Source organism: Pristis pectinata, chromosome 12 (genome assembly GCF_009764475.1).
Source record: "Pristis pectinata isolate sPriPec2 chromosome 12, sPriPec2.1.pri, whole genome shotgun sequence".
NCBI lineage: Eukaryota > Metazoa > Chordata > Chondrichthyes > Rhinopristiformes > Pristidae > Pristis > Pristis pectinata.
Genome location: NC_067416.1, coordinates 31,522,128 through 31,548,778, shown reverse-complemented (window position 1 = coordinate 31,548,778; position 26,651 = coordinate 31,522,128). Strand labels below are relative to the sequence as shown.

The following is a 26,651-nucleotide window of genomic DNA, read 5'->3' as shown; positions in this document are numbered from 1 at the left end:
TCCCATGTGGTTTGGAAGTCCAATAATACAGAATAGAATTAGCAACTATTTTCATTTTTATTTCTGGCCAAATTCCTCTTTCTTTGCATCTTCATGTTATGATATATTGATTCTAGAGAGTATTGAAGTTCAGAGTAACTTCTTTACCTTATAACTGTTATCACTTTTAATAAGTTACAATAGAAGATTGAAGATTAACTCTTAAGCCGAATTTGTTTTTTCATTATAATTTTCTTTAATTTCTTTTTGCATATTTAGAAACATAGAAAAACTACAGCACAATTCAGGCCCTTTGGCCCACAAAGCTGTGCTGAACATGTCCCTACCCTAGAAATTACTAGGCTTACCCATAGCCCTCTATTGTACTCAGCTCCATGTACCTATCTAACAGTCTCTTGAAAGACCCTATCGTATCCGCCTCCACCACCGTTTCCAGCAGCCCATTCCACGCACTCACCACTCTGAGTAAAAAAAACTTACCCCTGACATCTCCTCTATATCTACTCCCCAGCACCTTAAACCTATGTCTTCTTGTGGCCACCATTTCAGCTCTAGGGAAAAGCCTCTAACTATCTACCCGATCAATACCTCTCATCATCTTATACACCTCTATCAGGTCCCCCCTCATCCTCCATCTCTCCAAGGAGAAAAGGCCGAGTTCCCTCAGCCTGCTTTCATAAGGCATGCTCTGCATTCCAGGCAACATCCTTGTAAGTCTCCTCTGCACTCTCTCTATGGCTTCCACATCTTTCCTGTAGTGAGGCGACCGGAACTGAGCACAATACTCCAAGTGGGGTCTGACCAGGGACCTACATAGCTACAACAATACCTCTCCCCGATTGATGAAGGACAATACACCATGTGCCTTCTTAACCAGAGTCAACCTGCGCAGCCGCTTTGAGCGTCCTATGGACTCGGACCCCAAGATCCCTCTGATCCTCCACACTGCCAAGAGTACTACTATTAATACTATGTTCCGCCAAAATATTTGACCTACCAAAATGAACCACTTCAGACTTATCTGGGTTGAACTGCATCTGCCACTTCTCAGCCCAATTCTGCATCCTATCTATGTCCCTCTGTTACCACTGACAGCCCTCCAAACTATCCACAACACCCCCAACCTTTGTGTCATCCGCAAACTTACTAACCTATCCCTCCACTTCCTCATCCAGTTCGTTTATAAAAATCAGAAAGAGTAAGGGTCCCAGTACAGATCCCTGAAGTACACCACTGGTCACTGACCTCCACTCAGAATACAACCCTTCAACCACCACTCTTTGCCTTCTGTGGGCCAGCCAGTTCTGGATCCACACTGCAATGTCCCCTTGGATCCCATGTCTCCTCACCTTCTCCATAATCCTTGCATGGGGTACCTTATCAAACGCCTTGCTGAAGTCCACATACACTACATCTACTGCTCTCCCTTCATTGATGTGCTTAGTCACATCCTCAAAAAATTCAATCAGGCTCGTACAGCAGGACCTGCCCTTGACAAAGCCATGCTGACTATTCCTAATCATATTATACCTCTCCAAATGTTCATAAATCCTGCCTCTCAGGATCTTTTCCATTAGCTTACCAACCACTAAGGAAAGACTCACCAGTCTATAATTTCCTGGGCTATCCCTACTCCCCTTCTTGAATAAGGGAACAACATCTGCAACCCTCCAATCTTCCGGAACCTCTCCCGTCTCCATCGACGACGCAAAGATCATCGTCAGAGGCTCCGCAAACTCCTCCTTTGCCTCCCATGGCAACCTGGGGTACATCTCATCCAGTCCCAGCGACTTATCTAACTTGATGCTTTCCAAAAGTTTTAGCACCACCTCTTTTCTAATATCTACATGCTCAAGCTTTTCAGGCCACTGCAAGTCCCCACTACAATCCCCTAGATCTTTTTCCGTAGCGAATACTGACGTAAAGTATTCATTAAGTACCTCCACTATTTCTTCTGGATCCATACACACTTTCCCACTGCTGCACTTGATAGGCCCTATCCTTTTGCATCTCATCTTCTTACTCTTCACATACTTGTAGAACACCTTGGGGTTTTCCTTAATCCTGCCCGCCAGGGCCTTCTCATGTCCCCTTCTGGCTCTCCTAATCTCTTTCTTAAGTTCCTTCCTTTTAGCCTTGTACTCTTCCAGATCTCTAACATTACCTAGCTCTCTGTACCTTTTGTATGCTTTTCTTTTCCTTTTGACTAGATTTATTATAGCCTTCGTACACCACAGTTCCTGTATCCTCTCGTGACTCCCCTGTCTCATCGGAACATGTCTATGCAGAACTCCACACAAATACCCCCTGAATATTTGCCACATATCTTCCGTACTTTTCCCAGAGAAAATCTGTTCCCAATTTAATATTCCAATTTCCTGCCTGAGAGCCTCATAATTCCCTTTACTCCAAGTAAATGCCTTTCTAGTCTGTCTGTTCCTATCTCTCTCCAGTGCTAATGTAAAGGAGAAAGAATTATGATCACTATCACCAAAAGGTTCACCCACAGAGATCTGACACCTGACCAGGTTCATTTCCCAATATCAAATCAAGCACAGCCTCTCCTCTTGCAGGTCACATACTGTGTCAAGAACCCTTCCTGAACACACTTAAACTCCACCCCATCTAAACCCCTCACTGTCTGGAGATGCCAATCGATGTTTGGGAAATTAAAATCCCCCATCACAACAACTCTGTTATTCTCACACCTTTCTAGGATCTGCTTCCCTACCTGCTCCTCAATAACCCTGTCACTATTGGGCGGCCTATACAAAACACCCAGTAAAGTTATCGACCCCTTCCTGTTCCTAACCTCCACCCACAGAGACTCCGTCAACAACTCCTCCACAATGTCCACCTTTTCCGCAGCCGTGACACTATCTCTGATCAACAGTGCCACTTCCCCACCTCTTTTGCCTCCCTCCTCGTCCTTTCTGAAACATCCGAAACCCATCACTTGAATCAACCGTTCCAGCCCCGGAGCCATCCAAGTCTCCGTAATGGCCACCACATCATAGCTCCAAGTGTCGATCCAAGCTCTAAGCTCATCTGCCTTGTTCACAATACTCCTTGCGTTAAAATAGACACATCTCAAGCTGGTCTGAACACTTCCCTTCTCTATCACCTGCCTATGGTACTTACTCCTAGCTTCCTCTATTTGAGAGCCAAACACCTCTTCCCCAGTCTCTCCAGTACGGATCCCACCCCCCAACAATTCTAGTTTAAACTCTTCCCAGTAGCCTTAGCAAACCTCCCCACCAGTAATGTTGGTCCCCCTGGGATTCAAGTGCAACCCATCCTCTTTGAACAGGTCATACCTGCCCCAAAAGAGGCCCCAATGATCCAGAAAACTGAATCCCTGCTCCTCACGCCAATCCCTCAACCACGCATTGAACCTCCTCCTCATTCTGTTCCTATACCCACTGTCACTTAGCACAGGCAGTAATCCGGAAATTACCACCTTTGAGGTCCTGCTTCTCAACTTCCTTCCTAATTCTCTATAGTCTCTTTTCAGGACCTCATTTCTTTCCCTACCTACGTCGTTGATGTCAGGACATCAAAATATACAAGAAAGCAGATGTTAACATTAAATCAATGCCCAGTGTTTGGCAATGTCAACAAACAAGTGTTTTTATAATATTCCTTTATCCTCTATTTAAAATATGCAGGCTAATGCTGACATTATATGAATATGATAAATGCTTATTCACTGAAATCAACAGGTATTTCCAATCTTATAATACTTAGCATTCTTTAGAAATATTAGCTGCAGGTGATTATTGTCCACATACCTGATACAAGCTGACATACTGCTTCCTCAGCCACTGCAGTCTCTGGTCAGGAAACCTCTTCATTTTTCTCACAGCCGTCACTAATTCCTGTAATCCATCATGCACCATCTTAGCAGTGTACTTAGGAGCCACAAAGTGCAACAAGCGATTATCGGTTGTATGGACCCCATACAGCAACGTTATGCAATTGTCCTCCAGGGTCATATGGGAAAGTTTGTTTTGAATGCAAACAGTATTAAGATCAATTCCTGAATGTCCCATGTAGACAGCTTTCACCACAGACATGTCCAAGAAACCTTCTACAAGTCCATTTAATGCGATTTGCCCATACAGCTGGAATTTAGTATTACCAAGATCTGTACTATTACCCGGTACAATGCTTTTCACCTTGGCATTGGTTGGGCTGGCTGTAGGTGGTTTTGACCAAGTCAGAGTACAGTTGTCAGCTTCCAGTTTGAGAAAACAGCGTGCTGATAGGTGAGCCTCCTGGTCATAATGTATGACTGTGGACCCTTGCAGAAGAAACTGATGGACGTCAGCTCTAATGGACAAAACGTACCAAGGAATAAGTTCTGTTTCATGATTAAATGCTTTCTGCTGGTCCTCTGTCCCACTCAGGTCAAACTCACTGGACTGCTCAAAGGAATCACTTTCAGAATCTGACAGATCTCCAACAATGAACCTGTGCAACGAAGGAGAAGAAAACTGAGAGGTGCCTCTGATGAATGCATGCACCTGTTCCTCTGGCTGCCAATAGGCGTGAACCCCTCCATTACCTTCTGTATTAGCACCATTCCATTTAGTCACTCCACTATAGTGACTCCACATTCAATTTTCATAGGACATGGAAGTCACACCGTATTATCATTTATTAAGTAGCACTTCTAGTTTTATAATTAGTTCATATATGAATGAAACAAAATAATGCAATCGTATAAAGAAGCAATGTTAACTTTTATTTGAGACAGAATGGCTTGGTTTGTTACTTGAGAAATCTCATAAGTGCTGAAGCTGACGGAAGCCACAATGTACCATGTAATACTCTATTAAAACAACATATAGAGGCCTTTGTATTAAATATCTTCAGCATGGAGCAGGTTCAAAAGCTTAAGGGTGTTCAAAAGCTTAAGGGTATTGAATCCAACCAAGACATTTTGAAACTCAAAAGTACTTAAATTTAAAACGCAGTAATACTTAACCATACATTTTGAACCAATAAGCCTCAGCCTATCCTGCACACTCCCACCAGCTTTGGCAGAAATACACCAACATGGTCTGAAATTAGACCAGCACCTAGATATGCAAGGTCCTGACCTGATTTTGAAAGTTCTTGCTTGACTTTCACCTTCCAGAAAAAAAAACTGGCATAGAAGGACTAGAGTGGGAAGGCACGGATTTCATGCCAAGGCTGCTGACATCCCAGCCCAGATCATGCCAGTGATGGAGTCAGTGACTAAGGTGTCCAGCGGAATGAGAAAGACCAGCTTCTGAAATAGTGACTGTGGGCCTCCTTTGGGGGTTCAAGTTCTGAGAAACAACCAAACACTATTTTAATTGTGGTCAGCTACACACTGCAGTGTCCTCAGCTTACCTGCACCAGATATACTCGCTTGGAATTTTCAAGGCAACTTCTGGCAGAACATGAAGAGAAACAGAGTAAAACAACCCCTTCCACAATGTTCATGATTTCTGCCAATCTGATTTCAAAATTAATGGCAGCAGGTCAGGAAAATGTTTTGGAGATTTTCCCCATTAAATGCACAATGATATTGCATGTACTTATCTCCAAAATACATCTCAGGCAGCCCATGTAGCCCAGTTGGTATAGCGTCAGACTTTTAACCTGAGGGTCCAGGCTTTGAATCCCCTGTCTGGATAAAGGTCTAAATCAGCTTTCAGGGGGATAGAAACATGAGAAACAAAAGACCATTCAGCCCCTTTAATATGCCTGCTGTTCCAGCAGATCAAGATTGCTGTAATTGAACTACATTTTCCTTCTTTATGTCCAAATCAATTAATGCCATTTAAGATAAGAAAAATCTATCAGTCTTGGTTGTCAAAATCCAACTAATCCATCGTCCATGGAAGAATTCCTGATTTCATTCCTGAGCATTGAAGCCTATTCAGTGCATCAGTCCCTGCAACCCACTGTATGAAAAAAAAACCTGAATCTTAGGTTTGCTACCCTAATACATTGAGAAATTTTCTGTTGTTAATGGCATTGTTCCTTCCCTATTTTTCATCAAAAACTGGCCTCCACCAAATCCCTAATTTATAATCTGCAATAATTCTCAATCCAAGTAAATATCTCCCAGAGTCAAAACAGAAATAGGCCCCAAAAATGAATATAGTTCTAATCCCATTGTGAAATATTTAAATCTGGGAGTTAACTGTGAATGGGTATGATGCATGGGATTTGGGCAAGCAGAATTCCCGCACAATTTTGATGCTGGAAAAATTTAAACCTCCTACGTCTCAGAAGTCTTGGAAATGAGGCTTGCATCTAACCTGGTAAGAATTATGACTTTGACAGAAGGCAAGGGACAGGTCAGAAAGCAAGAGAGGAAGCTGCTGCTTAAATCCAATGGATCCTTTGCCTTTGGTCCATCATGATGGGAGTAATCATGTTGGAGTAAGGCTGGCTGTTGGTAATTTGCTCATGGAATCAAGCTCTGGGACTTCTCTGATCAGGCTTTTCTCCCCTACCACAAATGAATGCTTCACCAGCAAGCCCCTCACCAGAGTGCCAGGGATCAGTCCCAGCAACAGCTTCCTGCCACCTGAAACCCTTGTATTAAAATGGTGGTGGGCAAGAGTACAGAATGAATGGGAATTTTAGTAGATTACTCCTATGGGATTAAAATCAGGGTTTAAGTTTAATCACAGCCAGTCAACGGTCATGGAAACAGCACACATTCATAGCAGCTGCATGAACAAACATGAAAACATACACTTCATGCAAACTTGTTTATTTTTTCTTTGTGGATGATGCAGCAAGGCAGGCATTCAACTTACGACACTTGATTTGATTCTGAAGATTTCTTTGCTCTGGTTGTGCTTCAGAAGTAAAAGTATGGAGAAAATAAGATACAGAAACAGAAAACCACTTGGATCACAATGAAAGAAGAGATAATTAGACAGCCAGTGAAGGAAGCAAAAGGCTAGGTGATAGGTTGCTGCATGCAAAATAACATGTAACAAAATCCTTCTGAGCTCATATAATAAAAAAAACCTCTCAAACATTTGTACAAGTATATTATGCATCAGCCTCATTGTTAGGTGCCTGGATCCAATTTGTGCCCAGCTGCGCAATTCCTAATCATTTGGCCAAAAGCTATTGTGAGACATGGAGTAATGCTTGTTTAGAATAGTTTAATGCTAACAGTTTTGCAGAGTGCCTGCTTCATTTTACAAAGGATTTAGTTGTGATCAGTTGTTGCACCCAACTAATTTCTGCTTTGTAACATAAGACCAAGATAAGAGTTTGAAGATCCGATATTATTTTATCCAGTCCCTTCCATTATAATTAAACAAATACTGAATTTAGATGGTGCCTTCAATGATCTCAAACATAGCACAGTGTTTTGCAGTCAATTAACTACTTTTGTTGCTTATTTAGTATTGTAATGTTGGAAAAGTGTTAGCCAAATTACACACACCAAGATTCCACAAACAGCAGTGAGGTAATAATCAGATTATCCATTTCTAATGTCGGTGAGGGATAAATATTAACCAGGATGCTTGAGGGAAGTCATCTATTCTTCATCGAAATAAGTACACAAGAGCTTTGTGTCCATTGAAGAGTGCAAAAGAAGCCACGGTTTATATCTCAACTGAAGGGTCACACCTTCAACAATCCCTTGGTCATGAATTGCACAGTGGGCTTAACCCATACCAAAGGGTTGGGGGGGGGGGGGGGGGGGTGGTGAAATGCATCTCTGCTCTTACCATGCTCACTACGAGTACCTGGTTAGTACTTAGATGGGAGACTACCAGGAAATACCAGCTGCAGTCTACTTGCTGCCTGGGCAAACCGATAATCCAAGCAGCAGTTTGAATTCATGCCCCACATGAATCTCTGATAAAACTCGTATGCTAGAAGTGTGCTTAGAATTCTGGAGTGGGGCTTGAACACACAACCTCTTAAATAGATCAGAGTGTGGCACAATGAGACATAACTACGTTTTGTTTCTACAAGCAGGGAATAAATGCTCTGATACTCCCAGTAAAAGGTTAAAGAGCTATTGTACTCCCACTTCCAAAATGTGAGTTCACGATCACATCAACAACTTAAGCACAACATCTGGACAGAGAATAAATGCTCTGATACATCATGTTTTGATGTACATGTGACTAATAAAGATATCTTATCTTAAGTCAAAATCAAGCATCATATCTTACAGAGCAATGAAATTAAACATAGAAGAATGTTAAAATTGTCCTGCTTTATGCCAAAAGGAAATTATCTGTTCATTTTCCTCCCACAAAAATATGCAATATTTTCAGGATTCAGGCTATCCCAGATTTATAATAATTTAATACTGGGAATGATGCTTGTGGTCACCCTCATTTTACGATCAGTGCATCCTGTTAGTCTAACCCTGGAAGTATGCATGTTATTTTAGATAGTTACTATGACAGTAATGCCAGTCAGGAAAATCTCACTATATGATGTTCATTAAAGAAAATTGACCTGTAATATGATATTGGGACAGAACATTTTTGGCTCTATTGAGGGTATTTGTACATACATAACACAGCTGTCCCAATAAAAGGTTAAAGAGCTATTGTACTCCCACTTCCAAAATGTGAGTTCATGATCACATCAACAACTTAAGCACAACATCTGGACAGACATTTCAGAGAAATATTGAACAAATACAACACTGTCAAAAGTATTGCTCAGTTAAATCAGGTCCAATCCATCAGCACCAATAAATATGAAAGACTTATTAACACAGAGATCCTGACTCAATTTATAATTCTACATCTAACATTAGTGCCAACCAATGGTACAACTCGAAGCCTAAGAACAAATACCAAGTTCCTTTACCAGATTCTAGGAAGGTTTCTTCTGAATGCATAATATAATGATACCATAAGAAAGGAGGAGGGAGTGACATAAAGGCAGAGCAGAGTGATGCCAGTGTGGGAAGGAATGGTGAGATGATCCAAACAGATAATCTTTGTAGAATTTAATGAGGTCCAACAACCAATGAAGATCTCTAAGTGAGACACTAGTACTGTGAGCAACATCACAATCTACATTAAACTTTAATCTGTTCTTGGGTGTAGTTGTTGTTATTGGGTTTAGTCATCTCAGTGAGCTGTACCTGCAGGTGTATTCCATACACTGCAATGGATAAAAATCAAATACCATTAGCAATCGGTTCTAACACTTACTGATATTTGCTTCTGTCTTTGAATGAGTTCTTCCTTGAAGTGCCACCATCACCACTACTTTCTTCCCCTTCTTCACACTCCAGGCTTCTGTTACAGCTTCGAATGGTCTGGAGAATGTTATTCACTGTGGACTCTTTCTCTGTATTATTGAGTCCATCTTTTCCAATTCGCTGCAAAAAATGTTCCTGGCCATTGTAGTCTGCAATAAACTAGGAACATCCATATGCCTCAGTGAGAAGCTGCTACTAATCCCAACCACAAGCAAACCATAAAACTGGAAATTACATTTTAGAAGAAATGAATGCCAGAAAAATAACAAATGCAATTAGCAATCTCCACATCAGCACAGCTTGAAGTCCGAACCTTGTGGAAGCGCTCCATGTATTTGGAGCAAACTAAGTAGCTTGCTGCCTATAAACGGTTACTTTATGTTCTATGCTTCATAATGCCCCCAGTTTAAAATTCACTTTACACGTTCAGTGGAAGCCCACGTCTATATAAAGCATGTGAAGGAAGTAACAAACTACATGGGTCGGTCTCAGTACTCATTAACACATGTAAAGGCCAAAAAGATACAATAACCAATATCATATCTATCATTTCAATAATGGCTCCTTTTCTCCCCTCGCAGAAACATTTTGTCTGCTTAACCACAAATGTCCCTGGTAAATAATAAGATGCCTGTGTTTTCTAAGAAGCTCTGATTGCTCCAGGAAGTGAGCATGAATGAATACATCCCTCCACATTAAATGAATTGAGAAGTGCTGATTTTATTAATAGCACTTGCAAAAGTAAAGCAAACACGTCTTTCTTTCTGTTGTTTTGTGTGTTGTGAATTATTTGCAATTTCAATTTATAGTCAGTTATGGATGCTGAGAGTAAAAAATTAAATGAGCATCATAAAACAGAAAAGTGGGGGGAATTCATAACTCTACATGGTTAAGTTGCCACCAGAATCTCCAAGGAAAATACTACAGTTGCATGAATTTAATGTATTATTTATTTTCATTATGAATGCACAGAATTCTTACCTCAAAGGTGTCCTCCTGAGAATCGCAGCGTGAGTGGAATTTCATCAAAGTGGCTGCACCATCCAGGACATCACACAACTCCTTCAGAAAGACTCCACAAAAGGGAACCACTTTGCACCCGGGGATATTTAGAGCACGGCTTACCACTCTCCGGTACTCAGATGATGATTCGTGTTGTGCCATTGCATCTTTGAGGCTTCTCATAGTCTCAATGTCAGACTGATCCATAAATTGCCACATCTTCAGAACTTTCCTAGACCTGCAACCGACAACAACCAAATCATTTAAAGTGAAGTTGAAAGCACCTTTCTCTGATAGTATGCCCTAATGTGCTGGTGAATATAAAAAGCCGGAACATGTATTCCTTTGGAAGTACATTGCCATGAGTATCACCATACTGTAACAATAATTCATTGCACATTGATGAGGTGAAATAAACAATCAATAGACATACTTGTGGATGTCTTGATTCTACTTAAGAGAAAATGGAAGCTATAGGAGAACTCTGACACATACAATGATATTGCCTGAGCGGAACATATGCCCCTACATGGGCTACGGATGCGATGGGATTGCAAGTGGAATAGGATACAGATGGACCTGCGCTTGGGTATGTCCTTACACTGAATTGGAAGAGCTTATATTTGTGCAGGACCACCAGCATTTTCCCTTGTCACTAAAATCTTCAAATATGGCATTGTGAAGCCCCAGTCCCCACGGCTCATGTCATCAGTCATGAAAATGAACTTTGGCAATAGTGCAGAATTGGCTGCAGGTAACTCCCACTCATTTTACACTTTGGTGCATTCTATTTTCCATTGGAATCAATTGGCTGATAGTGCAGCCATTATCTGTTTGGTTATGCAATCACAGGCCAAGTTAACCACCACTGGAATAAAATTCACCCTTCATTTTTAGCTCAAAATTGAAATGGTATGTCCAGTGTACATCTGGACCATGAAGCTCAAGTTTCAGACAAAGTCAGGCCTTGGGCTTCATCTAGTTGAGGCGTTATGTCCCCTCATTGGTTTGTTTGAAAATGGATGCAATGTTCTATAGCATCCTTTCTTATATTTTCATCCTCACTTGAAGCCTTTTTGGTTGATGATACAATTTCTAAATGAGGGAAAAATTACTGGACTTGGAAATATAGGAACTGCAGAACAGGTTTCTTCCTTACAAATATACAACACTTGGATTGATGATAATAATAGTAAAATTGTTTGGCTGTGAGATCCACTATTACCCCAAACAGTTCATTTTAATGTAACATTATTGCATAATCTTTTAACTCTAGTTTCTTCTTTCAATTCCTGTGGAACTAAAGCTGTTTTGACCTAACTTATCTAAAGCAATTCTTGATTAAGTGCCAAAAGAACAATTCATGATCAAAGTAGCTTGTACATAACATGGAAAAATGCATTCTAATCTTAACTTTGAACTTCTTCCAGTAGAGCAATAAATCAACAATACCTGAGGCCTGCCAAGAATTCCATCACTGCGTTGTAATTACCCATGTTCCAGCAACACTTGGCCACATGGACCAAGTAAGAGAACACTTCCCTCTTTTCCTCCATGGAACCAGCTGTCAGGATCAGCCATGTCACCCAGGAGCTCACCTGAAATATGATGAGTTTGCATTCATTAATGCACTGAATCCATCCATTATCAAATCTACTAATTGTATCACTTGTTACTATAAAAAACATAAATAAGTGATTCGCATCGGATTCTGGTGAGAGTACAGAATTCAGATGGTAATGCCTTCCATCCACATTGCACAGAGACTTTGAAACCTTTAGAAAATTGAGGAATGGTGGTACTGCAGAGTAGAACAGTTTGCACTCAGGGCACTCACTGTCAAGAAAGCCACATGTAGCAATGTAGAACGAAAAATAAATTTGCCAATACTCATTCCTCAGCAACACCACGTTGATAGTTCATGTCCTTTTCTTTATCCTGTTGAAGATTTCCATGAAAACACTGCCAGTTTAGTGCTCTCTTACTATGACATCCTGCTAACTACGCATTGCGTGAATACTGTCCAGCCCGAGACAGAAGTTTTCATCTTATCCAAATCAAATTTAAGCTCATGTTCAACAGGTTCATTGTTTACATCAATGCACAACCCATTGCCCCCCACCCCATTTAAAATATTTATCAATCATTAATTGGGAAATGCTACTGTGCTAAAAATAATAGATATAATTACACAGGTACTGTGGCATTAATATCTTGCCATTCTTGGGAGAATAAAATTTCCTTTACTGGAAACTAGCTTACCATTTGGGTTTTTAAGATGGTCCAACAATCACTTTTTCTGCTAAGAACTATTTCTTTCATGATTATTTCATTAAATGGTATGCAAATTCAAATTATTACTGAGGGATTTGAACTCAATCTTCGATTTTAAATCCAGGTTAATGTAACTGATTGGAAGCATAAACTCGGTCTCTCTCACCACAGATGATCCCTGAACTGCTGAGTATTTTCCATTTTCACTTCAGATACCCAATATTCAGAGTATTTTGCATTACACTACTGGATGGATGACACGCAGAGCTTTCACATTAGCCAAAATGTTCAAAATTGTATTGTCTTTTGTCAAAATACTGCACCAATAGTGATTGCCTTAGAGTGACAAGTTCTTTAGAAGTGCACACTGAGGTAGGTGATTTTCCATTCTGGTGCATGAGATTTGCACATGAAGGAATATGATAGAAAAAAATCCATTCCTTTTTAAACATTGATACCTTTTGCATCTGCTCAATTTGTGCTAAGATGTGTGGTATCAGAGCTTCATTAATGAATAGGCATAACAAATGGTTGACAGTATCTGAAAAGTCTTTATTCCATTAATACTCAGGTTTATTCTCCTCTCTGTGGATAGATGTGCAAAAGAAAAACAAGCAAGAGATTTATGGTGCCATCTTTTGGGTGAGATGTTAAACAAAGGCCTTGAACTGGTGAAGTTGAAGATCCAAAAGCATTTTCCCCAAAGTAATGCAAGAACATTTCCTAGTGCTCTCACCAATTGTTCCATTTCAAGGAATACTATAAAAATGCACTAACCAGCAATTTTTGTCACTGCGGTTTATTGTTTGTGGACCTTGCTACGAGGTAATTAGCAGCTGCATGAACTTTGAGGATAATTACCAGACCTTAAAATAATTAATTCTTTTTTGAGCTCAAGACATGAAAGCCACTAAATTGCAAATTCGTTCCCTTTCTTCCTAACACCTACTTCTCTTCAACCATTCGGTTCTTGAATCAAATGGCAAAACCCTAATCACTACAGTCTAGCAACACTATGACCACTTTGTTTTTTTTTGTTCTAGTTGTGTTCTCTCTTATAAAAATTGTGTATAATTTGTTTAATTTATGTTTTTCTTGTGAATGCTGCTTATATGATGCTGTGTGCCTGTGATGCTGCGTGCCTGTGATGCTGCTGCAAGTTTTTCATTGCACCTGTGCATACATGTACTTGTGCATAAGACAATAAACTTGACTTTGACCTGCAACTACACCACCATCATTCGACCTACCATCAACATTCTAGGGTCACCACTGACTAGAAGTTTACCTAGTCAGCCAAATCAAGTTCATGGCCACTGAGGCACTTCAAAGCTCTTCTTCAATCCACAGGTCAAAACAATAATAGAATGCTCACCATTTGCCTTAATCAATTCAGCTGTACAAGCACTATTCAGGACAGAATACTTTCAGTGGCCATTGCATTGATTTGCTGCCACAAAACAACAAATTTCACTTCATGCAAGTCATGATAATAAACCTGATTCAATTTCCAAACTATGACTGCAGTGTGTATGATTTACAGAATGCATCACATCCCTACTATTATAACAAGCTTACTTCAACAACATCTAAGCCATATCACCTTTCTCACTGAAAAGGACAAGAGAGCGATGCAGAGAAAAACACCATCACCTCCAAGTTCCCCTCCAAATTACACATCACTATAATATGGATATGCATTTTTCTTCTTACATTACAGCCATATTAAAATCTTGGAATTCCCTAACAGTAATGCACAATCACCTTTATGGCCAATAGAGGAGGTCTTAACTATGCTTTCCAACTCTGAGAATAAACTACATACGTTTATTGCAGGAAAAGTTAGCAAAAGGGCTATATAAAACTTGCAAATCAGCACTTCTAGTAAACTGCTTTACTAAGGTGTTAGTTGAAATCTTCACTTTTGTTAAACTCACTAATACAACATTATGTTTAAGTAAAACATCCACTTTTCAATGGTCCATTGAGGAGCATAATTCTCCATGAGTTTTCACAAATTCCAATTAACAAGTTAAATTTATTCTTTTTATAAATCCATTAACGAAGGGGGTAACAATTATAAGATACATGACAAAGCCTTTACTATTGAATGCTTCTTTTGCTGAAATTAGCCAAGTATCTCATGCACTGGGCAAAATACCGTATTGACAGAAATAAACAGAACTAATAAGAAACCACTCCCAACATCTGGAATGCCAAGAGAAATAGAAAGGAAAACCAGTGGGGCTTATAAACAGCCTGTTTTTCCACCCTTGCAGAAGTTTAATTTCACCCCTTTTTTTTGAAGAGAAGTCAGTAACCAAGAGTACAGATTCAAGGCAACAGTTGAAAGGACTTGAGGACAGTTGAGGAGTTTTAATTTCCACGCAAATAGTAGTGGGATTCTGGAATTCACTTCTTGAAAAGATGGTGGATGTAAAAGCCCCTATCATATTTAAAAAAAAACCTTGTTGAGCACTTGATGCTTCATAGCCTTCAGAACTACAGACCAAAGGCTAGGAACTGGAATTAGTTCAAACATTTTTTTTGGCCAGTGTGGTTGCAGTGTCCTTTTGTACCATAAATTTCCATAATAGCTGAAGAATCACAGACCAGTATCTGCAGAGAGGAGCAGAACAAAATACACATGAACTGCACAACAAGGTTAAATGAAGAACTCACATAAAGCACAATAGAAAAGGCTGATGTTACTCCCATGTTCCAGCTGGGAAAATAAGCTCATTGCTTTCTGAATGGTAAACTAAACCTTCATTTGTGGAAATCAGTTCGTTACTACCTGGGATTGTGTCCAGCTTGGCACAACATAAAGCAGAAAAATAAACACTTTGTGAAGGTTTATATCTGGCTTCTCAGCCAAATACATTACAGAGAGGACTCTAGTCCATTTCCCTCTGCCTATTGGTCAATGTTTGCCAGTTTCCAAAGCATTAAAAATTAAGTGAAAGTAATAGAAGTAAGAACTATGAGTCAATTGCTTCTTTCCACAATGTACTGTTAATACTTGAAACCCATTTCCTGTGGCATTCCGGCCCATCTCAATGGGTAGAGGACATAAATTCCAAGTTTATAACTCACACCTTCCAGGATATTTTCCATTTTCTAGGGATTCTGTTTAGTGAACTCTTTCCCAACACTCATCAAAAACTAGATATTGGGAGTTTCCTCCTCAGATTGGAGATTCTTTAAAAGGGGCAGTCAGTATTCTCCAGACGACTCATTTCAAAGACTGCACTGTAGGGCTGGGATCAATTTGAATGCTGTTCTTCAGGGAAACTTGGTCACCAGAATGTTGCTGGGAATAAGTACATCTACAGTTATTTCAAGCCTGCAGCAGTGTAAAATTCCATCCCTGTTGAGGCTAGTTCATAGTCACTGATCTGAATTCCCCAGAATATGGATGGATATTCACACTGCATGCCTAATTCATGCTGGGGAAGGAACTGTAGAAAATAGAGGCCCTTGTGCTAACTTTCTTATTTCCATGAATGGAAATTAACTGCATTTAAAACAACAATGTTACTTGGAATCATGTTCCTTTTTGCAGAACTATAGAGACAAAACTGGTTCATTTAGGGAAGAATACCAGTATGGAAATTTTGATTCATAGCATTCACATGAAAACACCAAAAGTTGTTTAACTTCATCACTTCCTTAGCATTTGCTGTGACTAGAATTCAGTGCACACTAATGTTGAGGCATCACAAAATACATCAGAGCAGGGAGGTCATGCTGGAGTTATATAAATACCAGTTAAGCCACAACTGAAGTACCATATATAGTTTTGGTCATCACATTACAGGAAGGATCTGATGACAACTCAGAGCTTTATGAGGACACTGAAGAGGCTATGGAACACAAGTTATGAACAGAAATCTATTAAGCTGGAGTCGTTTATTTTGGAAGAAGAGAGGTTTCGGGGATACTTAATAAAGCAGTCCAAATTCCAAGAGGCACAAATGAAGTATATTGGAAGGACAAATTTCCCTCTGTCTCTAGTTATTGGCCCCTTCTGCAGAGATTCAAGGTGATGTACAAGAATTAGGGGAGCTCAGAAATTTTGATTTCCATTTAAAGAGTGGCAGGTATCTGGAATTCACTTCCTGAAAGGGTGGTAGAGGCAGAAGCCCTCATACTTAAAGAGAAAGTGTGTGAGAATTTGATGCTCCATAGAATCAAGACTACAGGTCAGAAGCTAGGAATCTGAATTAACCCAAATATTCTGTTCTTGGCCAGCATGGATGTGTTGACCTTTTGTGCCTTAAATTTCTGTAATAGCTGAAGAAATAGCTAGACTGCCATTTACATAAGTGAACTGTACAACTCAACCCCTATTAAAATCTCTATCTCAGGTTGATTTATGAAAAACTGAGGAAAATCTTAGCTTATGCAAAACTCTTGTGCTTAAATGAAATAATACAGAACAAGTATGACCCCAGAGACTACAATTTCAAATGCCCCACAACCCACTTTTGTCACAAACTGGCCATTAAAAGGATGAATAATCAACAGTGTTTTGATGTAGGGGTTCCCATCATTGGAAAAGCTTAAACTACTCTTATTTTGCTTTTCATCCTGCCCAACATCAATTTTAATTTTTATTTCCCATCATGCTTAAGGAAGACATCCTTAACATTGGGGGTCCTTGGCTGCTCTATAGTATAATGCCATGAATTCGTGCAGTGGGATATCAGGTATAACAAACCTTACCCATATGGGAATAATAAGGCGATATAGTGTCAGGTATGTAACTACCGCACACCATGCACCAGGTGGACAGCTGAAGACTACCATCGTCCCCCACTGCCAACCCTAATAGAGGAGAGTGACTAAGCATCAGCGGTTAAACTGTTCCAGGTCCTGGGGGACAAACAGTTAAGAAGTTTGCAGATGTCCTTTCTAAGGCTGAATATATAAAGAAGGGCAGCAGGCATCATGTCTCAATGTCAATGAAATGTAACAGGCTGGCATTCATTCAGTCTAACCAGACAAATACTACACCACAGGATCAGATATGCAACTCCACTGCTCCAACATTCAAATATATATCCAAGACTATCAGCTTACAGCACTGGGTAACTGAACAAACAAATAAATGTGATATATTAACACTTTTCAAACACAACGAAAGTCGGCACAAGATGGAAATTTTTAACAGTGAGTTTTTGTTATTGGTTTTATTTATTGCATTGCTTTGATTTTGGGCAGATTGAAAACAGGCAAGTTAACGGTGGAAGGCCATTTACAAGATATCTTTATAAAACCTGAACTGCTTTCATTTAAGACAACTGCAGGAAAGAAGAGACTGTTGATACAGATTGGATTTCAAGCTGATCTGCAAAAGTGGAAGGACAGTGACTGAATGACAATGTACTCAGTCACCTCAGGAACTCAAGATGTACTCCGATGAAAGGCGATTGCTCGAACAATTATTGCTTGGCCTACTGAGCAACTCCAGCATTTTTATTACAGTTTACCAACTCACTGTCAAAAACTCGCAGTGCACTCCCACTCACTCCACAAAACTGACATGAGAAACAGGAGTAGCAGCTTAGTTCGCCGCTCAAGCCTGCTCTGCATTTCAACAAGATCATGGTTGATTCAATCTTGCCCTTAACACCACTCTCGTGCTCTCTCCCCACACTTGTCAACTCCATTGTAGTCACAGGAAGGCAGCATCCATCATCAGGGACACCTACCATCCAGCCCACACTCTCTTCTTGATGCTGCCATTAGGCAGGAGGTACAGGAGCCTGAAGACCCATACTTCAGGGTTCAACAACAGCTTCTTCCCCACTGCCATTAGGTTCTTGAAATCAACCTGAACAACCTTAACACTACCTCGGAGTATATTTCTCTCTCACTCACAATCTGGCACTAATGTTATGTTTATTCTGTAGCTTATTTTGCACACGTATAAATTACGTATAATTTATGTTAATTTAAATTTATGTTAACTTATGTTTGTCCTCATCTTGTAATGTACCATGCTGCTGCTGTAGAAAGCTTATTTTCATGGCATTTATACACTGTGCATGTATGCCTATGATAACAATAACCTTGAATTGATATGCCTGTCCATCTCACCTTAAATATATTCAATGACTTCACCTCCAGAACTCTCTAGGGTAGAGATTTCAAAAGTTTCACAAGCTCAGAAAGATGAAACTTCTCCTCATTTCTGTCTGAAATGGGTGAATCCTTATTCTGAAACCATGTTCCCTTGTTCTAGATACTCCCACTGTGAGCATGCACTCTGTCAATCTCCCTCAGAATCTTATCCATTTCAGTGAGCTCTCTCAATTTCCTAAACTCATTGGAGTATAGGCTCAACCTTTCTTCGTACATCAACCCCTTCCTTCCAGTAATCAATATTGTGAACTCCCTCTGCACTAACTCCAAAGCAAGCAAATCATTCCTTAAATATTGAAACTAAAGCTACATTGCACTCTGGGGCAAATCTTACTAGTGCCCTGTAAATTTGTATCAATACTTCCTTACTTTTATACTCCATACAACTTGCAGAAAAGGAAAACATTCCATTAGCCTTCTTAATTACTGATACAACTTGATCTGATCTCCCCTGCTGCGCTCTAGACAGACCTTGCCTGGAATAATATAATTCAACACACATCAGAAGCAGAAACCGCGTCATAGGTGCAAGCACGACAAGTGCCAGGAATTACATGAAACTCGGTGACAAATTGATAGTTTTCTAGAATCAAGGGATATAGGGATGTGCAGAGGTGAAAGACCAGCCATTTCAAAGCAGGCTAGAAGGGCTGGATGGTTTATTCCTGCTCTAAATTCTCATGTGCTTAAGTCCACTTTCAACTAATCTAATTGCTAGGCAACTGTGGATAGATTCACCTCGGGGAAACTACCTTCTGTGTTTGAATGCCCAGGGGAAAAACAAAATCGGTGTACATGGTGTCACTTAAAAGTTTAAATGTAATGGCATGCAAATTATCCCACAGCCATTATGGGTGACTGGGAGAATGGGGAATGCATTTCTTATCAAGCCCTTCTGATAGGGATTAAAGCCTGAAATTTTTTCCGTGATTTCAATTTTATATGGAGTCGGAAAAGAAGGCATAGTAACTTTTAAAAAATTTCTAACCTGTAAGTATAGAAAAAAGTGTGATCTAGGCAAATTGTATTTATTAGACAACTGTTCAAAAGATAAAAAACAGTTATCAATGAGTAAATCAGGGAAACATGTTATTCCCTTCATTTTCCATAAAGAAAAAGCTGAGTCGATTCTGGATGGTTGAAAGGGGAATGCATTTCCTGTCCCCACCCTCCTACAGCCACCACCTGGGTCTCCACCGTGTGGGCCTGCAGAGCAGGGATGCTGAATGGAACGAATATTTCGGTCTATGATCGGAGACTGTATGTAATAAGTGGATAATCTGTGACAAGGGAACTGAAATTGAGTAAACAGATGAAATTACATGGTTTGCAGAAAGATATTCTTTTCTATGAACCTTGTAATTTTGCTTATCCTGGAACATTCAACACAATTTTGTCAGTGAACTGCTTTCACCCTTATATTTTCATGTTCTCTGCTGAAGGTTCTTATGTTATTTTCACACACAGCTTTTAATACTGTAAGGATCATGCTTCAGAGTCCAAATGTTTAATGACCTGCATTCTCTGCATTACTGGAAGTAATCCATCCTTTCTGTACACTGAGTCAGAACACTTACTTGAAGTGACCACTGGTGCCACAAATTACATTCTTACAAACAGACATCACTGAGCAGACTATAGAGACTTAGTACAGCAGCTGAGCAAGATCATGGACAAGTAGCAGTACAAAGGCACATGGCAATAATTCCACCTTGCATTTCATGCCCAAACAGGTAGAAACAGAATTGCAAACAAAAAGCCAACTGTAAATATTTTTGTAAATTTAGGTGTAAAGAGCAAAGTCTAAGTCAATTAAAATCCAGCTGGAAACACTAAGCATTTCAGTCAAAAATTACTATTAAGCAAATGCAGTCTAAAATGAATTCCTTGACACATTGAAAACCAATGCCATTCCCAGTGTGACACTCCAGCAACCTAGTTGATGCAGAATATGAAGGTAGGTCCGTCCAAATGTTGAAAATAGCCCTGCGTACTTAAAGCAACATCTGGTAATGATGAGGCAATTTTCAATTATTATTGAAATAAATTGCTGTTCCCTGCAACTCTGGCATTTATGGCTCCTGTAGTTAAGGATTAAAGTACCAAAAATGCAGAAATTATTTCATCTTTGATGCATTAGTCAGCTGCTCTGATAATCAGGTTGGCACTTCAACCTGGAAAAGATTTTAGTCTCAGTACATAGCCTTTGATTACTTCAGGCATATTTTCCACCCTGCCATCACACGCAGACTGATAATAACCTACATTCAACCTTTCTGCCTCATGGTTTTCTTTGACCATATTTCCATACTCACTTATGAGAACACATAGTCATTTGTCCCAAGGGATCTCCGCTGACCCCAGTGGAGCAATTCCATCAGTCCTACTCCCCCTCTCCTTAATGCCCTGTAACTTATTCTCTGTCACCTGCCCATCAACTTCTCTTTGATTCCTTTTTCACTTACCCACACTGAGGGGTATTTTACGGTAATTTACAGGAAGAAACCAGGGCATTCAGTGGAAACCCACTCGGTCACGGGGGGAAGATGCAAAGTCCACAAAGCACCCAAGATCAGGATTGAACCCGAGTCCCTGAAGCTGTGAGCTTGGAGCCTGTGCGGATATTAATGATGCAGCTAAGGGAGGAGGGATGCATTAGAGTCTAGAGTCAGGAGAGTGGATAATTTTGCAAAGGAAGATTTGCAAGACTGGAAGAGGTTACAGAGAAAGGGAAGAGAGAGTCAGAGTCCAGATGCAAGCACTGCTAATACAGTTTAAAAGAATTTATAGCCAAGAAACAGGCCTATCAATCCAGCAGGTCTACACTGGTGTTTATGGTCCACACAAGCCCCTTCTCACTTTATTTTATTTCAGCTTATCACCATCTCCTGTACACCCATCCTGCTTGTGGTTATTTAAAAGAGAACCAAATGTTATTAAGTTGGCTGCAGTTTGAACAGGGCTACTCCTTTCATCCTAGCAAGATATCAGAGGGTATTCTCAGTAGTTTATACAGGTTTTCCAGTCCATGCCAGTCGAATGTTCACTAAACTACACAAACTCACAAATGCCTATCCCTTGATATGTCTCAAGTTCTGCTACCACTTGAAGGCACCTGTTCATACAACTTTCTCCAACCAAGGTCACGTCACAAGTACTAAATACAATAGACCAAGTAGGAGGAGGTTCACGTGAATTTTTGCCTCACATGGAGGGGCTGTTTAAAGTCCCTGGATGGTGGTGAGGGAGGAGGAGTAGGAACATGTGCTGCACCTCCTACAGTTGCAGGGGAAAGTGTCAGGGAGGGGTGGGTAAGAAGGGATGAATGGACGAGGGAAAAGGTGTGGACCAAGGGAAATCTCCCTCTGTTCTGTCTGGAGAGGGGGGGGCAGATAAGAGATGTGTGGCAAATGGATGAAATGTGAGTGAGGATTCCATCAATAACAGCAGAGGGGAAGCCATGTTTCCTGGATAAGGAGGATATTCCAGAAGTCCTAGAACAGAAAGCCTCATCAAGTACAGATGCAGTGGAGACATGGGAACTGAGAAAAAGGGATGGCATCCTTAAAGGCGACAGGGTGGGAGGAGATACAACTGAGGTAGCTGAAGGAGTCTGTGGGTTTATAGTGGAAATTGATGGTTACTTTGTCTCCCAAGACAGAGGGAGAAAGAGGTTCAGAAAAGGAAGAGGAGTGTCAGAGATAGTGCAGGTGAACTTGAGGGCAGTGTGGAAGTTGGTGGGAAAGGTGATAAAATTGATGTTCTGCATGAATGCAGGAAGCAGCACCAATGCAGTGATCAATATAGTGGAGAAAGAGTTGTGGAGGGGTGCCACAGTAGGTTTGGAACAAGAACTGTTCCATGTAGCTGGGGCCCATGCCAGTGCCCATGGTTACACCTTAGATTTATAGAAAGTGGGAGGAATCGAAAGATAAGTTGTTGAGGGCAAGAACAAGTTCTGCCAGGCAAATAAGAGTGTTAGTGGAGGGGTACTGGTTTGGTCTGTTCCAGAAAGCAGAAGGCTCCAAGACCTTCCTCTATGGAGATGTATGGAGACAATACATCCATTGTAAAGATGAGGCTGTTGGGACCAGGGAATTGGAAGTTATCAAAATGGTGGAGGCATTTTAAGGTACAGGAGTTCCTGTATGAATGTGGCGTTCCTTCAGTACTGTACTGAAATCCTGGACCTAAGCTTGAACCTAACCTTTGTAGATCAGACTCCATTCCATTCACTACATTGTACCTGAGCAAATGACAACACTTTCCACACCAGTGGCTGCAAGCTATATTCTTTTATCCCATAACCAGGGCTCCTCCAGCATTCAATTCTTCCCCTGCTGTCCAGAGAAAGGATAGGGTTTCCCTTATCTTTACAGACCACCCTACAAGTCTCCCTATTCACTTGTTCTTTATCCATAATATTCCCCACATTCAACACGATGCCATTACCAACCACATCTTCCCCCTCCTCCCCTTTCAGCATTTAGAATGGAGCCTCTGTGATTCCCTGGTCCATTCTTCCATCTCAGTCAACATCTAGTACCTGTTTTCATGATACCTTCCCATGCAACTGCAGAAGTTGCAACAACTGCTCTTTCATCTCCTCTGTTCCCACCATCCAGAAACAGCTGCAATTCACTGCACTTCTTCCAATTACACGTGATGCATCTGATGCTCACATGAGGAAAACAAATGCAGGTGGTGCAACCACTTTACAGAACACCTTTGTTCAGTCTGTGAGGGCAAGTCATAGAATCATATAGCACAGAAACAGGCCCCTCAGTCCATGCTCATACCAACCATCAAAGAGCCTTCTGTACCAATCTCATTTATGAACACTTGGTCCATAGTCTTCCATGCCTTGCTGATTAAAAAGCTTGCCTAAACACTTCTTAAATATCATAAGAGACCCTGCCTCCACTACCCACTTCAGTCGTCTCTGGGTGAAAAAAAATCTTCCTCAGATCCTCTCTAAACCTCTTATTCCAAACCTATGTACTCTATTTTAAGGCACCCTAGTTTATGGGGAAAGTTTCTTGCTATCTGAGCCTCCATTTGGTCCCCACTGAGCTTTCTCCACCCCAAGTAGCAGAAACACAGCCTACACAGACTCTCCTCATAAGTAGAGCACTCCATCCCAGGCAACATCTTGGTGAATCTCTTCTGCACCCTCTCCTAAGCTTACAGTTGTCCATCACTTTAATTCTCCATTCCATCCTCACTGACTTCTCTCTTTGACCTCTTGCACAGTTCCAATGAAGCTCAATACAAGTTCAAAGAACAACCTCTGATTTTCTGTCCAGGCAGGTTAGAACCTTTAGGATTCTACATCTAATTCAACAATTTTAGGGAACAAGTTTCAGAACTGGCCAAGATACAAGTCATCAACTTCTACTGTTAATTCAGTTGGACAACAATCATCAGCATGATTTAGAAATGATGGGTTAGTTTCACAAGTGGCTTCCTGGTCATTTTGAGGATCAAAAGTGATAAGGCCCAATTTTCAATTCCTATACACCAGGTAATTGGAACATCGATGTTCTATTAAACCAACTTGGTAACAAAGGACAGGAATAGCCCCTTGACCCACCATATCTCTGCCAAACAAGTTGCTATTCTAAACTAATATCACCTGCTTGCACATGGTCTAACCTTCAATTCCCTGCCTGTTCGTGTGCCTGTCTCTAAAACATTACTATCAAGTCTGCTTCTACCACTTCCCCTAGCAGCATGTTTTAACGTCTACCACTCTGTGTAAAAAAAAACTTGCCTCACACATTTTCTTTAATCTTTCCCCCTCTCACCTTAAACCTATCCTCTCTAACATTTGACATTTCCACCCTGGGAAAAAGTCTCTGACTATCTACCCTATCTATGCCTCTCATAATTTTATGTACTCTATCAGGTCATCCCTCAGCTGCCTACACTCCAGAGAAAACAAAAGTTTGTCCAACCTCTCCTTATAGCTAATACACTCCAATCCAGGCAACATCCCAGTGAATCTCCTCTGCACCCTGTCCAAAGCCTCCGCATTCTTCCTAAAGTATGGCGACCAGAATTGCATACAATACTCCACATGTGGCCTAACCAAAGTTTTAAACAGCTGCAACATGACTTCCTAACTTTTATACTCAATGCCTGGACTGATGAAAGCAAGTATATCATACACCATCTTTACCATCCTATCCACTTGTGTTACCACTTTCAGAGAACTATGGGCTTGCACCCCAAGATCCCTCTGTATGTCAATCTCCCTAAGAAACCTTGGATTTCTTGCATTTGAATGCATCACCTTACACTTCTCTGGATTAGTCATTTCTCCACTGAAATTTCCAACTGAACTGTACTACGAATCAGACCACCTAAATCTTTATCCAACTCATTATTTATATACTACAAACAACAGAGGTCCCAGCACCAACCCTGCGGCACACTACTGGTCACATACCTCCTGTCAGAAAAACACCCTCCACCACTACCCTCTGTATTCTATGACCAAGCCAATTTTGCATTCAATTTACCAACTCATCATGGATGCTATGTGACAATCTTCTGGATCAATCTACCTTGAAGGGCCTTGTCAAAGGATTGCGAGTTGAAAACAAAGTTTCCCAAAATATTCTCACAATCCTGGTGACAAAGTTTGCTGTGTGCTTGCTGATTTTTGTTTATTATAACAGAAGTTATATTTTGTTGTGAGAGTGAATATCTGCAATAGTTTTTTTTCTCCTCTGTATTTATCTGAAACAGCTGTAAACTAAAAAGGTTTTAAACTAGCTACTCCTCCACAATATGAAATCTAACATCATTCTGCCCCGAGTAAAGCTGTGCTGTTTCTAAATTACATTTGCTGAATTCTGTGAGAAATATAGACTTCAAACTATTGCTTATTAGTTTACTGAAAGGAAGATCTGTAAATTGTTAAAGGCTTCAATGAATACATGAATACTGTATGTTGGCCTTTGGAGGTAATGAATAAAAGATGCCTTTCCTGCCAATGGATTTAAACATGGCATTTGTGAATATAATTGATTCAGTATGTATGTTAATTCAAGCAGTGGCACAGCACAAAGATAAAAGTGTTCTCAATCACTTGTATGGGCTACAGAGAAAATTAAAAAGCTACATAAAATGGTTTTGTGGAAGTATTCAGAGTTGTCTGGTATTCTTTCTGTCCAATGTGCACTTCTGCAAAAATGATTTGGTGCACAAACCATAAAAGGATCCATGTGAATTATGGACAGCTGTATTGGAACACAATTACCTGCAACCTCATGCCAATACTTGAACTGGCGCTACAGAACATTAGATGTACATTGAACCAATATTTTTAGGACTTAGATTAGAATATTGTTGATGGAGAGAGAACAAAACCCTTCGCTCTCAGATCAGTCCACCTGTCCTAGAAAAATCCAATTTTTTTCTCAAATTGCTTCAGAACTTTATCTCCACAATCATTCAGAAATGCAGTCCATGCACTGATCACATCTGATTAAAAAATTGCTTCTGATATCAGTCCTATTTTTTTCAAACCTTGGTTTCAAACATTTATTATGAAACTGGAATAATTGTTCAAATAAAACCCACAGTGAGTACAAAACAACTGCAAATATTTGTATATAGGGAATAAAATGTCCTGCGGTGCTTTCCAGAAGAGTTATTAAAGAAAGCTCGACATTTAAACCAGTTAAGGAGATATTGGGGAAATAACCAAAAGTTAGGTCAAAATGGAAGGTTTAAAAGGGCTTTTTAAACAAAGAAAAGAGATAGAGAGGCTGGGAAGTTTAAGGAGGAAATTCTAGTGTTTTGAGGCTTGAGAACTGAAGGCACTTTAAAGAAAGTGCCTTCAATTAAAATTAAAAATTATAGTCAGAGACAAGTAGGAAGCCAAAACTGGAGGAGCACAGGAGGGCAATCGATGTCACTCAACCAGGAGTCAATGAAGGTCACAAAGCACACTGTGAGACAAGAATAAGAC

The 26,651-nt window shown here is 40.3% G+C and overlaps 1 protein-coding gene across 7 annotated transcripts in view; it reads right to left on the bottom strand.

Annotated features, from left to right (window-relative positions):
- The window catches only part of plce1 (phospholipase C, epsilon 1), a 269,332-nt gene that overhangs the window by 61,823 nt on the left and 180,858 nt on the right, over positions 1 to 26,651 (bottom strand). For all 7 annotated transcript variants that reach the window (XM_052027250.1, XM_052027251.1, XM_052027253.1 and 4 more), the window contains 4 exons: positions 11,699 to 11,844; positions 10,226 to 10,484; positions 9,195 to 9,403; positions 3,792 to 4,473 (listed from right to left, as the gene is read on the bottom strand). In XM_052027250.1, the coding sequence (XP_051883210.1) occupies positions 3,792 to 4,473; positions 9,195 to 9,403; positions 10,226 to 10,484; positions 11,699 to 11,844 (1,296 nt within the window). The remainder of the gene's footprint in view (positions 1 to 3,791; positions 4,474 to 9,194; positions 9,404 to 10,225; positions 10,485 to 11,698; positions 11,845 to 26,651) is intronic.